Below are 12,281 nucleotides of genomic sequence, written 5' to 3' on the forward strand. Positions count from 1 at the left end.
ATCTCAATGAGTGCTCAAACACTATAGATATTGAGAAACAAGCTTTAGTTTTGCATAGTACGATTGGGTTTAAATGCTCCTAGAAATTCCCCTAATGAAATAGTCATATACAACACTAGGCACTCCGCCCTCGATGCTAGAAGTATGAAGCAGCAAATCATTTCAAAGCTGTCCATGGCTGTAACCACCAGCAGTTTGAAAGTGCACCTTGACTCCCACGGAGGTGCACCTCAACCACAGCACTCTGGGCTTTCCCCCACACCCAGACCATCAAACTCAAAACGGAACTGTTAGAACATGTTACTGAAGCTGCATTTCTGAGCATCCCCATCGCCCCCAACCTGCTGGAGAGCTATCAAAAGCCAAACAAGAAGCCGGCTGTGCTGCGCAGATTTCCCTTCCACGTAAGCAGCTGGATCTGCTGCTGAATGCCCAGGGAGAACAGGGCTCAGGATGGGGCTGGAGGCTGTGCCAAAGCTCCTCCTACACCCCGAGGAAATCAGCACTTTCTACATTGCTTGACAGATTTCTGTCTGCTTGGAGACTGTTCTCCCGAGATGGCAACCCAACACAGCTCACCTAGTGCTTCAATGCTTGCCATGTCTTACAGCTTGAAAGGTTCTCTTGCCTCAATTAAAGCTTCCTTGATACACTTTACAGGAGGTTTTTTGTCTTCTCTGGACCTATAGTTGTTACTATTTCCTTTGTAGAAACTTCTAAGTACCTATTTCCCACTCCATACTTCCCTCTCAGAGCAAAACAATGCCATTTATTTCATCGTCTTGGCTCCTCCGCTTCCCATCACGTTGCTGTCAGATGATGATTATAATTTCTTTTCAATTGCAGTAACAAAACCTGCACAAATGATAACTTTAGCCTTCAGATCATCACTAGAAGAGGTTATTTTATGCACCTTACAGTGCTGTCAATGCATCCTGGGGTAAGGTTTATTTCTGTCCTAAGTGGAATGATGCTGTTGATGCATCAAGTCTGCAGTGTGGTAGAACAGGCAGATACCCTTCACTGCAGGATTTCTGTTAGCCAGGCATTCTGTACTCCTGCGGTGAATCAGGTCTAACTGAAGGTGAAATTCACTCTGAGCTGGATAGCTTCCTAAAGGACACCTTCCCAAATGTAAGACATCCACTCTAATCTAAGCTAACCTGTACGAAAGGCTCCTGAATTGAGCAAAGAGTGACAATGCATCCCATCCCATGCTAATGTAGATGTATATGGGATGAACTGCCCTCAAGAAAGGCACTCCTCATGATGTAGCAAGGTAAGCTGGATAGCTGAAGTACCATTTAGTGTGAAGTTAAACGATGCCTGTCCCATTTTCAGAGAGCTATTGAAAGTAAAATACACCTGACACGTACTGTGTGCTTTCCTCATTGCTCTGGGCTCTGCTCCTCACAAAGCAGAGAAGAGCAGGAAGCATTTTATACTTTTATCACCCACTATACCTGAGTGCCCTCCCAGCTTGATGCCTTTGGCCATGCTTGCTAAGATAATTCAGTCTCTTAACCAAAAGCAGTGCACAACACCGGTCCCAGGAGAGTACCTTTCCAAAGAGAACCCCTCCTCAGTCTAACCCCTAGTGTTTAACTGCTTCCATCCCCATGTCCTCTCCTCCCCATGCTTAGACAACTGTCCAGGTCTTTCCTAATACTCCGTCTTTGCAGAAGAACACAGTAGAAACTCTTCAGCAGCCAAAAAGCAAAACTGAAAGTGCGTTTTGTACATCTCCAGCTTCAGTAAAGCTTCCTTTGAAGAGTTAGCCATGTTAGATTTGCACCACTGTCACACCCGTGCTAATGGGAAGCTGCTCTCCAAGCACTGTTTTAGGTATTATAAAACAGAACTCCATTTCTGACTATAAAGTGCTACACATTAGGCATTTATGCCTTTAAAATACTAATAATCTGTGATTTACTTACTTGCCAGACTTGGAAAAAGCCATGCACAACACCTGAAGTTATACCTAACCCTGGCGATCTGATTTCTGCTCCAAGGTGCATTTTACTCCTCGAGTTTAGCATGTATGTTCTTGACTAATTTTGTAGTGCTCTACAAATGCCAATTCTATTTACAAACTGGGTAATGCACACGCCTTCTCCCACTTTCTTCCTCCAAGTATAACCTCTATCTTTGTGACAGAAATCTGTGGGATTTAACAAAGGAACCGACTACTCTTTGCAGCTGATGTGCAGGTGGACAGCTTTGTTTCCTCAGCGTTCTGTTCTTTACCTTACAGGGATCTTTATGTCACACTATTGCTCCAGAGCCCTGTGCCTCCTCGGTCCACCCAGCTCAAGTCCTGCTGCCCAGGCTGCTGAGAATGCAGACGTGCTCTCCACATGCAAATGTCTACTCTCTAGATTTGGTTCAGGGTGGTGCAAAACCCTGCTCAGGTTTCCTAAACTAAACTGAATTTCAAACAGATCCAAAAGGTTATAAATACAACAAGAATATTAACATTTTAACCTGAAATTCACCAAGTATCTTCTCTCTTCTCAACCCAAAGCTAACAATCATTGACTCAAAGTAACTAGATGGGTATCTAGCACATCTTAGTAATGCACTGAACATTATAACACCGATGACAGGAGGTCAGCGTCTGTTCTAATTAAAGCCCTTCAATATCATATTGCACAAACAGAAAACCTTCGTGCCTGGGAACTTCATATTGCTTGCATCACACCAGAAAAGACGCGCAAAAATACCCCCCCCAAACACCCTGTGCCCCAAAGAGCAGTCACCCACTGCCACCGCCCTTCCTTCTTCGAGGGAAGTCAAACACATTCCCACTTAATTCTTTATGAGCTTAAGGACAAAAACTGAGGACAAGCAGCTAGATCTCATCTGTCATTGGGTGGGCTGCCAAAGGAATGACCCAAGAGTGCATACTCTAGTATTTAGTTTGGTCTGAATATACTGAAGAATTGGCTTCACCAAAACAGTGCAGACTAGGCACAGATCTATCTTTTAGCACTGCACTCTGCAAATACATGCGTAGACTTTTCTTACATCTCCTACAGAGATGCAGATAAGGTACATTCACCTTAAACTGAACACCATCGTTCTGAATAGTCTTTGTATTGTCAGTGCTTGTATTGTCCTTGTCTGGCCTTCAATGCTCAGCACTTGTCCCAGAGTAGGAAAATCCCAATGGAGCAGGAGTGTTGATGCAATAAAACCCTAGCAGATTTCAGGTTGTACATATGAGTACATAAGAATCATGCAGCAATAGAATATGCTCACGGTCATCTGTGTGATCTAAGGATACATGCATATAAAGCTTAACACTGAGATTTCTACAGCAGAATGTGAGCTGCACTAAGCAAAAGCTTTTATGTTCTAAAAGTAGTAAGTTTGGTTAACACATCATGGAGATAAAGCTGCAAATGACTGAACTAATTTGCTACTCCTATCCTAGACGCCTGGTACCTCATACTGAAGCAGCCACACGTACTTAAGCTATACGCAGAGCAATAGACTAAAGAAGCATTAGGAATAAAAAACAATCAGTACTTGATCTAGTTTAATGAAACACTGTTCTGCTTGCTCCAACACCGTCCACCAGATGCAAACCCCAGCATGCTGCCAACTGCTAACCCTTTTGAAGAGGAAGGCGTACTTTCTCCATTACTAATACACAAATTGCATGATGAAAATCGAGGTACAAACCTGAAATGGACAGTCTCACTAGTGCTTTTTTTGGTTGTTGATGGAAAGAAGTGACAAACTTACTTTCTCAGCTATTTTGCTTCTTCTACTGAAACTATTTGCCAAGAGTTTCCCATTTAGTTCCAATAATAACGACATAATAATCGTTCCAACAATAATAATATTATAATTAATAAGAATAATATACAATAATAATATACAATAACAACAGTAACAATAATAATGATATAGTAATAGTAAAATAGTTCCGATAATAATAAGATACTAATAGCTTCCAATAGTTCCAAGAAACTATTTGCCAACAGTTTCTTCCAACTGGGAAGAAACAATTTAAGGGAACATCAAGCCTTTTTAAGAAAATAAAACCCAAACATTTTGAGTTTTAGGAGCAAAACCCAAACACGAGCAAGTATTTCACCCCATCTTGCCTGCCCAATACCAACAAAAAGCTTCACTGTATTTTATGCTAAAAAGGTACATTTCTTAGAGTTGTTTGAATGCTTTGGGTTTTTCTGCTTGAGCTCGGAAGATAAATTGCTCCTTTTCTGTACACAACTTAAAAGAGTTCCAGTATTTGAGACGTTACATAGAACCCTGAAACCCCAGCGCTGATCTCTAAACCACTGCAAGCAACAAGAGGAGGAAACGCTGCGTGAAGGAGCAATCAACAGTGGTGGTTCTTCCCAGGCACAGAACCCTACTACAAATTCCCTCAGGAGGAAGAAATACTCCTCTACAAGACGCTTCTTTGACAACGTGGGCCTCTGGCAGCAGTAAGAAAGCTCGTCCTGCTTACACTGAGCTCTGGCTTTGTCTCCTGAGTCAGCTCCCACACTGCTGCGCACTGCTCAGTCAGCAACACCACAGGCTGACGCTGTCACCCAAGGTCCCCTGTCCTCAGGCCTTGTTCTCAACACTCAGAAGGTCCCTACCCTGACAGGCCCGCTACAAACCCACCTTAACTGCTCAATTATGCTGTGTTCTGCAGAGCTCATTCACTACCCTTCCACAGAAGCTATGGGGTTTGCTTTAGTCTGCCTGTTCTCACTGATGTACATGCAATGCAAAGCAGAGAGAAAAAATCCAACCTGGCTAACCTGTCACACATTTATTATTCAATCTTCAGTGATTCCACTGACAGAGGAGCCTGGTAACTCTCGTTAGAGACTTGATGGGAGAAAGACAACGTTTCTTTGTAGTCACACAGCCTGCAGAAGAACCCGGCTCAGCCCACCCAAGGCAACAGCAGCAAAGTTCTGTTCTCTAGAAAGCACATAAAACCGAACTTGCCTTCCATAAAGATCCTGTTCCAGTAGATTTTTCCAACGTGATTTCCTCCAAGAAATATTAGATTTGATAAAATCAGCATTGAAGTGCTAACAGATGCGAGGCCAGCGTGAAGTCGACGGCGAATACTTGGCGAGAAGGACCGCTCCTGAGGGGCAAACAAAAGGCACAGATGAAGTGAACAGCCCCTGCAGTTTTCCAAGCAACGTTAGAAGAAGACAGCGCAGTTAATAACAAACAGCTTTTATACAGAAGTTCAAATCCTTATGGTCCAGATCCCAAAGCTTTTAATATATCTAGCAGAACTCTCACCAATGCCATGGAGGTTTGGCTAAGACTTCATTCAAGGCCTGGCTGGATGTGGTCCTGGGCAACCTGATCTAGTTGAAGGTTGCAGGGGGGTTTGACTAGATGACCTCTAAGGCCCCTTCCAACCCAAACCAGTCTGTGATTCTATGATTCATGATAAATGGGGTGCTGAATAAGGTTGGAAGGATGCTTCTAGGAGGCTACCTAGAAAGGTCATTTAATCAGGGTCAGCTAGAGGTGGGGGCTCAGGATTGGGTCTGGTCGGGTTTTGAGCACCTCCAGCGATGGAGACTGCACCACCTCACTGGGCAACCTGTGTTTCATGGTCCTCACAAGTAAAAAAGATTTTCTTACATTTAAATGAAATCTCTCGTACTTCAGTTTGTGTTCATTGCCTTTTGTCCCGTCACTAAATACCACTGAGAAGAATCTGGCTTTGTTTTCCTCCCCCCCTAAATTGGGTATGGATACACACAGACAAGATCCCCCTGAGCCTTCTCCTCTCCAGGCTCAACAGTCTCAGCAGATGCTCCAGTCCCTTCAGCACCCTTGCAGTCCTTTGCTGGACTCACTCCAGCCACGTTCATGTCTGTCTTGTAGTAGGGAGCCCAGGACTGGACACAGTTCTACACATTCTATGTCTTAATTCTTTCCTTATTAAACATACTTCTTGATGAGTTTTTGCCGAGGGATGTACAGAATAACAACACGCTTCTGGGGAGGATAATACTGTACACTAGGTTCCAATATGGAGTAAAGCACTTCAGTACAAAACCAGCACAAAACCCCAGTACAAAACAACTTGAGAAGTCATTCGTGCTTTGGTTGATTAATAAGACACCACTGAGATTCTAGAGACAGATCAGAACTGGTTACCACAGTAAGCCTTAGGAAACAGATGCTTCCACATAGAAGACAAGAAGATGCAAATACACACAAAATCCCAATCAGAGAATCACAGAACAGTTTGGGTTGGAAAGGACCTTAAGATCACCCAGTTCCAACCCCCCTGCCATGGGCAGGGACACCTCACACTAAACCATGCCACCCAAGGCTTTGTCCAACCTGGCCTTGAACACTGCCAGGGATGGAGCATTCACAGCTTCCCTGGCAACCCATTCCAGTGCCTCACCACCCTAACAGGAAAGAATTTCCTCCTTAGATCCAATCTAAACTTCTCCTGTTTCAGTTTGAACCCGTTACCCCTTGTCCTACCACTACATTTCCTAATGAAGAGTCCCTTCTACCAGCACCATTATAAGGCCCCCTTCAGATACTGGAAGCTGCTCTGAGGTCTCCACGCAGCCTTCCCTTCTCCAGGCTGAACAGCCCCGACTTTCTCAGCCTATCTTCATATGATATATTCATATTCAATACTTCTTTTCAGTGCAAACATTATTGCTCATGTTGTAAAGTTTGGGTTGCTGCTGTTCTAATGATGCAAATAAAGGAGGTCTCTCTCCACCATATACTAGTTTGCTTTTGTTGTATTTCACATTATCACCTGAGGTGTGAGGGCAGCACAGAGACTACAAGAAGATGGTGGAAGAAGGATGAGGAGGTTTTAGCTTCCTCCAATATTCACTTGTTAGAACAAATTTCCAAAGCATTACAGCACCTCATAAGGAAATATTGCCTCATTACTGCATGAAGTAAAATGTCTTGTTCATCACGGTCCCGGGCTGAAAGCCTCATTACATAGCGCCTGAATCTCCTAAAGACTGCAAGCTTCGAGTGAAGTAATGAGCGTTTGGCAAGGAATGGGAACTAAGGAAAACATCAGGAGCTGCTCAGCCTTCACGTCATGAACGGGGATGTTGCAGGGAAGAGTCGTGTGACTGCAGCATCAAACCAGTAATTAATCTTTAATAGCTGCAGCCAGACTAGGATTCATGCTCAGACACCTGAAACAACAAACAGGCTCAAACCAGACCTACAAATACATCCCCAGACAATTAAGCTGCTAGTTTTGTAAGCATCAAAATAAATGTTTCAACTACTAGATTACATAAAGTGACAATTCTTCAAACAAATGACACTTACAAGCACAAAACCACCATTCTAACAAATTACTGCAAAGCAAATCTCTGTTAAACTGAATGTTAGCCCCAATCAGAACCACATCTAGTGTATGAGTCAGCCTGAGCCAGCACAAAAACGGGGAGATACAAGCTCCAAGGAAAAGCGTTCTGTGTCAATCTGTGTGAGCAATGCAGCAACAGTCAATCCCCCAGACAATGCTATGGAAAACACTAAAATATGAAAACAGGGACTGAGATTTCTCTCTGAAAATTCTAGATGAAAACTAGGGCATGACAGGATAAGGGAAGAGAATATATATAATTATAGAATCATAGAACCCCAGCCTGGTTTGGGTTGGAAGGGACCTTAAAGCTCATCCAGTCCCAACCCCCTGCCACGGGCAGGGACACCTTCCACTGGAGCAGCTTGCTCCAAGCCCCTGTGTCCAACCTGCCCTTGAACACTGCCAGGGATGGGGCAGCCACAGCTTCTCTGGGCACCCTGTGCCAGCGCCTCAGCACCCTCACAGGGAAGAGCTTCTGCCTTAGATCTAACCTGAACTTGCCCTGTTCCAGTCTGAACCCATCACCCCTTGTCCTGTCGCTGCAGTCCCTGATGAAGAGTCCCTCTCCAGCATCCCTGTAGCCCCCTTCAGACCCTGGAAGCTGCTCTGAGGTCTCCACACAGCTTCTCTTCTCCAGGCTGAACAGCCCCAGTGTTCTCAGCCTGTCTCCATATGGGAGGTGCTGCAGCCCCTGAGCATCCTCATGGCCTCCTCTGGACTTGCTCCAACAGCTCCATCTCCTTATGTTGGAGATGCCAGAATTGCACGCAGTACCCCAAGTCTATAAACATTCACAGACACCAGAAGTTCCTCAGTGACACAAGTTTTCCCCTTTCTAGTCCTTTGCACCTCCAAAGCTGCCCAAGGACTTCCAAAGCATTCTCCTTAAGTTCACAACAGGGAGGGGATCTCTTCAGTTTGTCTCCTCCTGAAATCATAAATACGTGGTCCCATATGTGAAAAACATGTGCCTTTTAGGAACGTGCAAGCATATGCACACAGACAGAATGCTTGAAATCTTGCTATTAAACCCATGCTATCAACCAAGTTTAAACAAAGAGAAGTTACGATCACACTAACTTGAGCTTTTGTTTAAGAATCACCAAACTTACCCTCTTACAGCATGCTGATGAGCTGTGCCTGAGCTGTGGCTTATCTGTAGCACACAGCCTACCAGTGGATGGACTTATACCTCTCCCTTTGTCTTTCAAACTAAGCCACTAACCCTACAGAGAAACTTAAGGCTTTACTTAAGTAAGAGGAAGGGAACAATCTTGTGGTAATGCTGCAGAAAGAGGTAGAGCTGGTGCTGGGCTGCATTCCCCACCAAGGCACGGATTAGACCCAGGAAGTTTGTGAGGTCTGCCTGCTTTACAACCCAAACCAGTGCGACTGAACCAACACGAACAGATACAAAAGCTCTGCCATTGAAAAAAAAATGAATTAATATAGTCACTAAAAGAAATAAATGAAACTGTCACATCCAATACATCACTCTCTACAAAAGTGCTGTGTCAAACAAGGCAAGCTAACTGCGGCACAGACCATAAAAGCCTTCAGTCATTTATAAAGTCTAAGAGAGTAGACTAAGACAGAAAGAGTTTAGACGAACACTGGATCCTTTCTGGGCTTTGTGCAGTTAATTTCCATTAACTTTGCTAGGCATTGATCCAAAAAGCAGTACACATTTTCCTGGGAGTCCCTGATGTCAATGCAGTTTTTACCCAGCTGCAAAGAAGGTAAAAGAAGACAACATGCTTGAAACATCTCATGTCATCTACAACAAGCTAACTCTGAACGCACCTGAGCAGCTATTGTGCTCACATTAATACTCCGAAAGCATTAATTTACCCATGGAAAATGAATGAGGCTGCTCTAGATAATCCAGAACAACATTTGTGATTTAAACAGCTCCCCACATATGGATTTTTCTGAGTATACAGCAAGCTGGCTTCATCAAAGCAGACAAAATTCACCCCCCCCCCCAACTGTTCATTATGCTATTTAATGACTTAACAATGATTTAACAATGCTCCATTCCAATGGTACAAGCAGTTGCCACGGATTTGTGAGGATTCTCTGGATTTTACTGCTGCTTCTTTTCCTGTTGGAAACACAGCCAGAAGACTGGGTGGCAAAAGAGCACCTTGTGTTAAAATGACAACGAAGCCACGGCTGCTGGCTGAAGCCCTTGTATTTGCATCCTTCCTCCGTGCTCCACCTTAACTTGTAATGCCACATCAACTCTTCGTCATGCTTTACTTTCAGGGACACCCCCACCTCCCCACACACCGAAACAAACGGCCTGTAACACTTAAACTACACAAAAGCCACTGTCAAGACACTCAGTCCAAAGGTATGCAGCATGACGTGGGAGGTGATTTACACAGGCTGGCTCAGGCTACCTTTCCTGGGACTGAATGGAGTTGGGGATATTATTCCAATCCAATTCCTGCTCTAAAAGGACAAAGACATTATAGTGGGATGTTGGGAAAACCCTCTCTCTGCACACAGCTGGGTCTAGCACAATTGGCTGCCACCAGAGCTCTCTCAACTGGGCCTCCTCAGTCATCCTACAAAAATAAATGATACTATCATGTAGTGGGGTACCTTGGAAAGTAAACCTGTGTACGTGGTTGAGAGGGGTGGACGAAACTAGGCTTGAAAAGGATTTGCATGGTCCAAACATACCCATCCCTAAATCCGTTTCCAGCGACACTTGCATGTCACGTTCAGCTTCCGAGCTCAAGCCAAGCCAGACACAGGAAGCTTGTGTAGTGGCTGTTTTTGTAGAAAAGATAGCTTATGAAGGAAAGCATGCGCCAGAACAGATCATTTAGGTTGGAATTAAGAGTCAAGCTAGAGGACGGGGTGGAATTTTGAAGTCAGAGAGGATGTGAGAGGAAAGACTCATTTCATTAGCTTTGCAAGACCATTAAACCACTATGAGTGTGAAACAAGAAAGCATGGCAGGAGAAGGGGCTTCAGACAGCAGGGCGTCTCTTAAAAGAGCTTCTTCCTAAGGGGAGTTAGAGCTAATCAGCAATATATCCCATTTCCACTGGTTTACAAGGCAGTCTACAATGACATTACTGAATGGCATGAGAGATGAAGTCAAGGGTCCAGAAATGTTTTCCTAATTGCATTTACATCTCCTAGCTAGCCAGCAACAGAGAAAAGACTTTGGGGAATCCTGACCTCAGTAAGTCATCCACCCTCCCATGTGGAAGTTGAGGAGATACCCAAGACCAAACTGCACAGTAGTCAAAACCAGGCAGTCCTACAGAACTATATTCCCCAGTGTTTTCCCGAGGACCCACTCCTACATCTTCCCACAGTGGCCATTCTTCCAAGTTGTCTATCGACAGCAGTGACACCATGGTGATTTGGCAGGGAATCATAGGATCAACCAGGTGGAAAAGACCTTCAAGATCAACCTGGGACGGGTGAGAGAAAACTTCTACATAAAATCAGCGCCATTCTCAAACCTGCTCTTACTAAAAGCACTTTATCAAGTCCCATATAAGAGAATTAAATTGGCTGCAAGTCAAAAAGCAGCCGTCTTCATGGAGTAAAACAGGGACTCAACACGTTGAGTTTTTCTTGAACTACGCTTCCAGAGACGGGATAATCCAAGCACGCGGCAAAAATAAGGGTGGGTGGTAAAACTGGAGAAGCAGTTGAGTATTTCTTACGGGAGTGCATGAACTGTGGAATAAGAGTGTCAGATACTATGGCCAGAGTGACATGAAACGTGCTTGACGCTGCAAACTGCAACACTACAAATTACATTATCCCGAGGTTCATCTGCCTTTGGTTTTTAAAGGGTCAGAATAAACTAGCTCAGTTTTTAGAAGAGTTGTCTTTTTTAAATACACTGCCCTATAGAGTTCATCCTCTTCCTCCTAAACCTACCAGCAAACTTAGCCACGGTAACTTTAAAATAAGATACATAAACCGCGCTCTTTTTTGTGTTGAAGAAAGCAAGCAAATTCACTACTACGACTATAACCCCTAGTCCTGCATTATCTTTCACTGCCTAGTGTACGAGGGGAGTAAGTGTACTTCCAACAGTTATTAAAGCTCCATCCTTTCAGTTTCCTGAAGGTTTTTACTAGAGCAGCAATGCTTAAAAGCTGATGTAATGCCGACTCACCTTCACGTCACAAAACCTAAATTCAGTGTTCTTTGCAATGCTCTGTTCTATAGGGTTTGGTGGGGGGGGGGACAGTGGGTAAAATGCTTGTGGGTAAAGTTACTGCAAGTACAGGCACTGTTGGTGCCATTATGCCTATCAGGTAAGCGCTTGGAAAAAAGCTTAAATCCCTTGCTGGTGTTGCTTTTCCCAGTGCCCTTTACGGATGTGAACTCTGTTCTTCACCTCCACTGCATCACAACTGAAGAGTACAGCCCAATTTGTTTCTCTCTCCGCAGAAGCAATAGAAACCAACCAGCCAACGTTAACTTCTGAGCATCAGAAGTTAAGAAAGCACTTCTAAGGGCTGCTTTCTTTTAGAAACTGCTGCTAGATAAATGAGAGGCCAACTCTTCGGTGTCTATCCCCAACCCTGGCGATCACCCCATCACACAGAGCGAACACCTCAAGCATCCCTGGAATGTGGGTCAGCCGCAATGCAGCACAAAGCCAGGAGCACGGGTGAGAAGCTGAAAGCGAGCGAGGAGCAGATGGGGTGGTGGGAAGGGAAGCAACACATCCTGACTAACAGTTCCTGGCTATTTTCTCTAGCTGCAGTTAGGAGCACTCAAAGTGGAGGGCAGGGTGTGACTGAGCAGCTGGGGGAGCAGATGGGATGGAGGAAAGGCTGGAAATTGTGACAGAGCTCTGCCAAACAGAACGTCAGTGTCTTCAAATTCCAAAGTGAGCAGTAAAGGGAAGATGGGTTGGATCCAA

The 12,281-nt window shown here is 44.4% G+C and overlaps 1 protein-coding gene across 2 annotated transcripts in view; it reads right to left on the reverse strand.

Annotated features, from left to right (window-relative positions):
- The window catches only part of HHAT (hedgehog acyltransferase), a 138,064-nt gene that overhangs the window by 53,057 nt on the left and 72,726 nt on the right, over positions 1-12,281 (reverse strand). For both annotated transcript variants that reach the window (XM_062622693.1, XM_062622691.1), the window contains one exon: positions 4,978-5,122. In XM_062622693.1, the coding sequence (XP_062478677.1) occupies positions 4,978-5,122 (145 nt within the window). The remainder of the gene's footprint in view (positions 1-4,977; positions 5,123-12,281) is intronic.

This window comes from Pezoporus occidentalis, unplaced genomic scaffold (genome assembly GCF_034315485.1).
Source record: "Pezoporus occidentalis ecotype Australia unplaced genomic scaffold, CSIRO_AGI_Poc_V1 ctg245, whole genome shotgun sequence".
Lineage (NCBI taxonomy): Eukaryota > Metazoa > Chordata > Aves > Psittaciformes > Psittacidae > Pezoporus > Pezoporus occidentalis.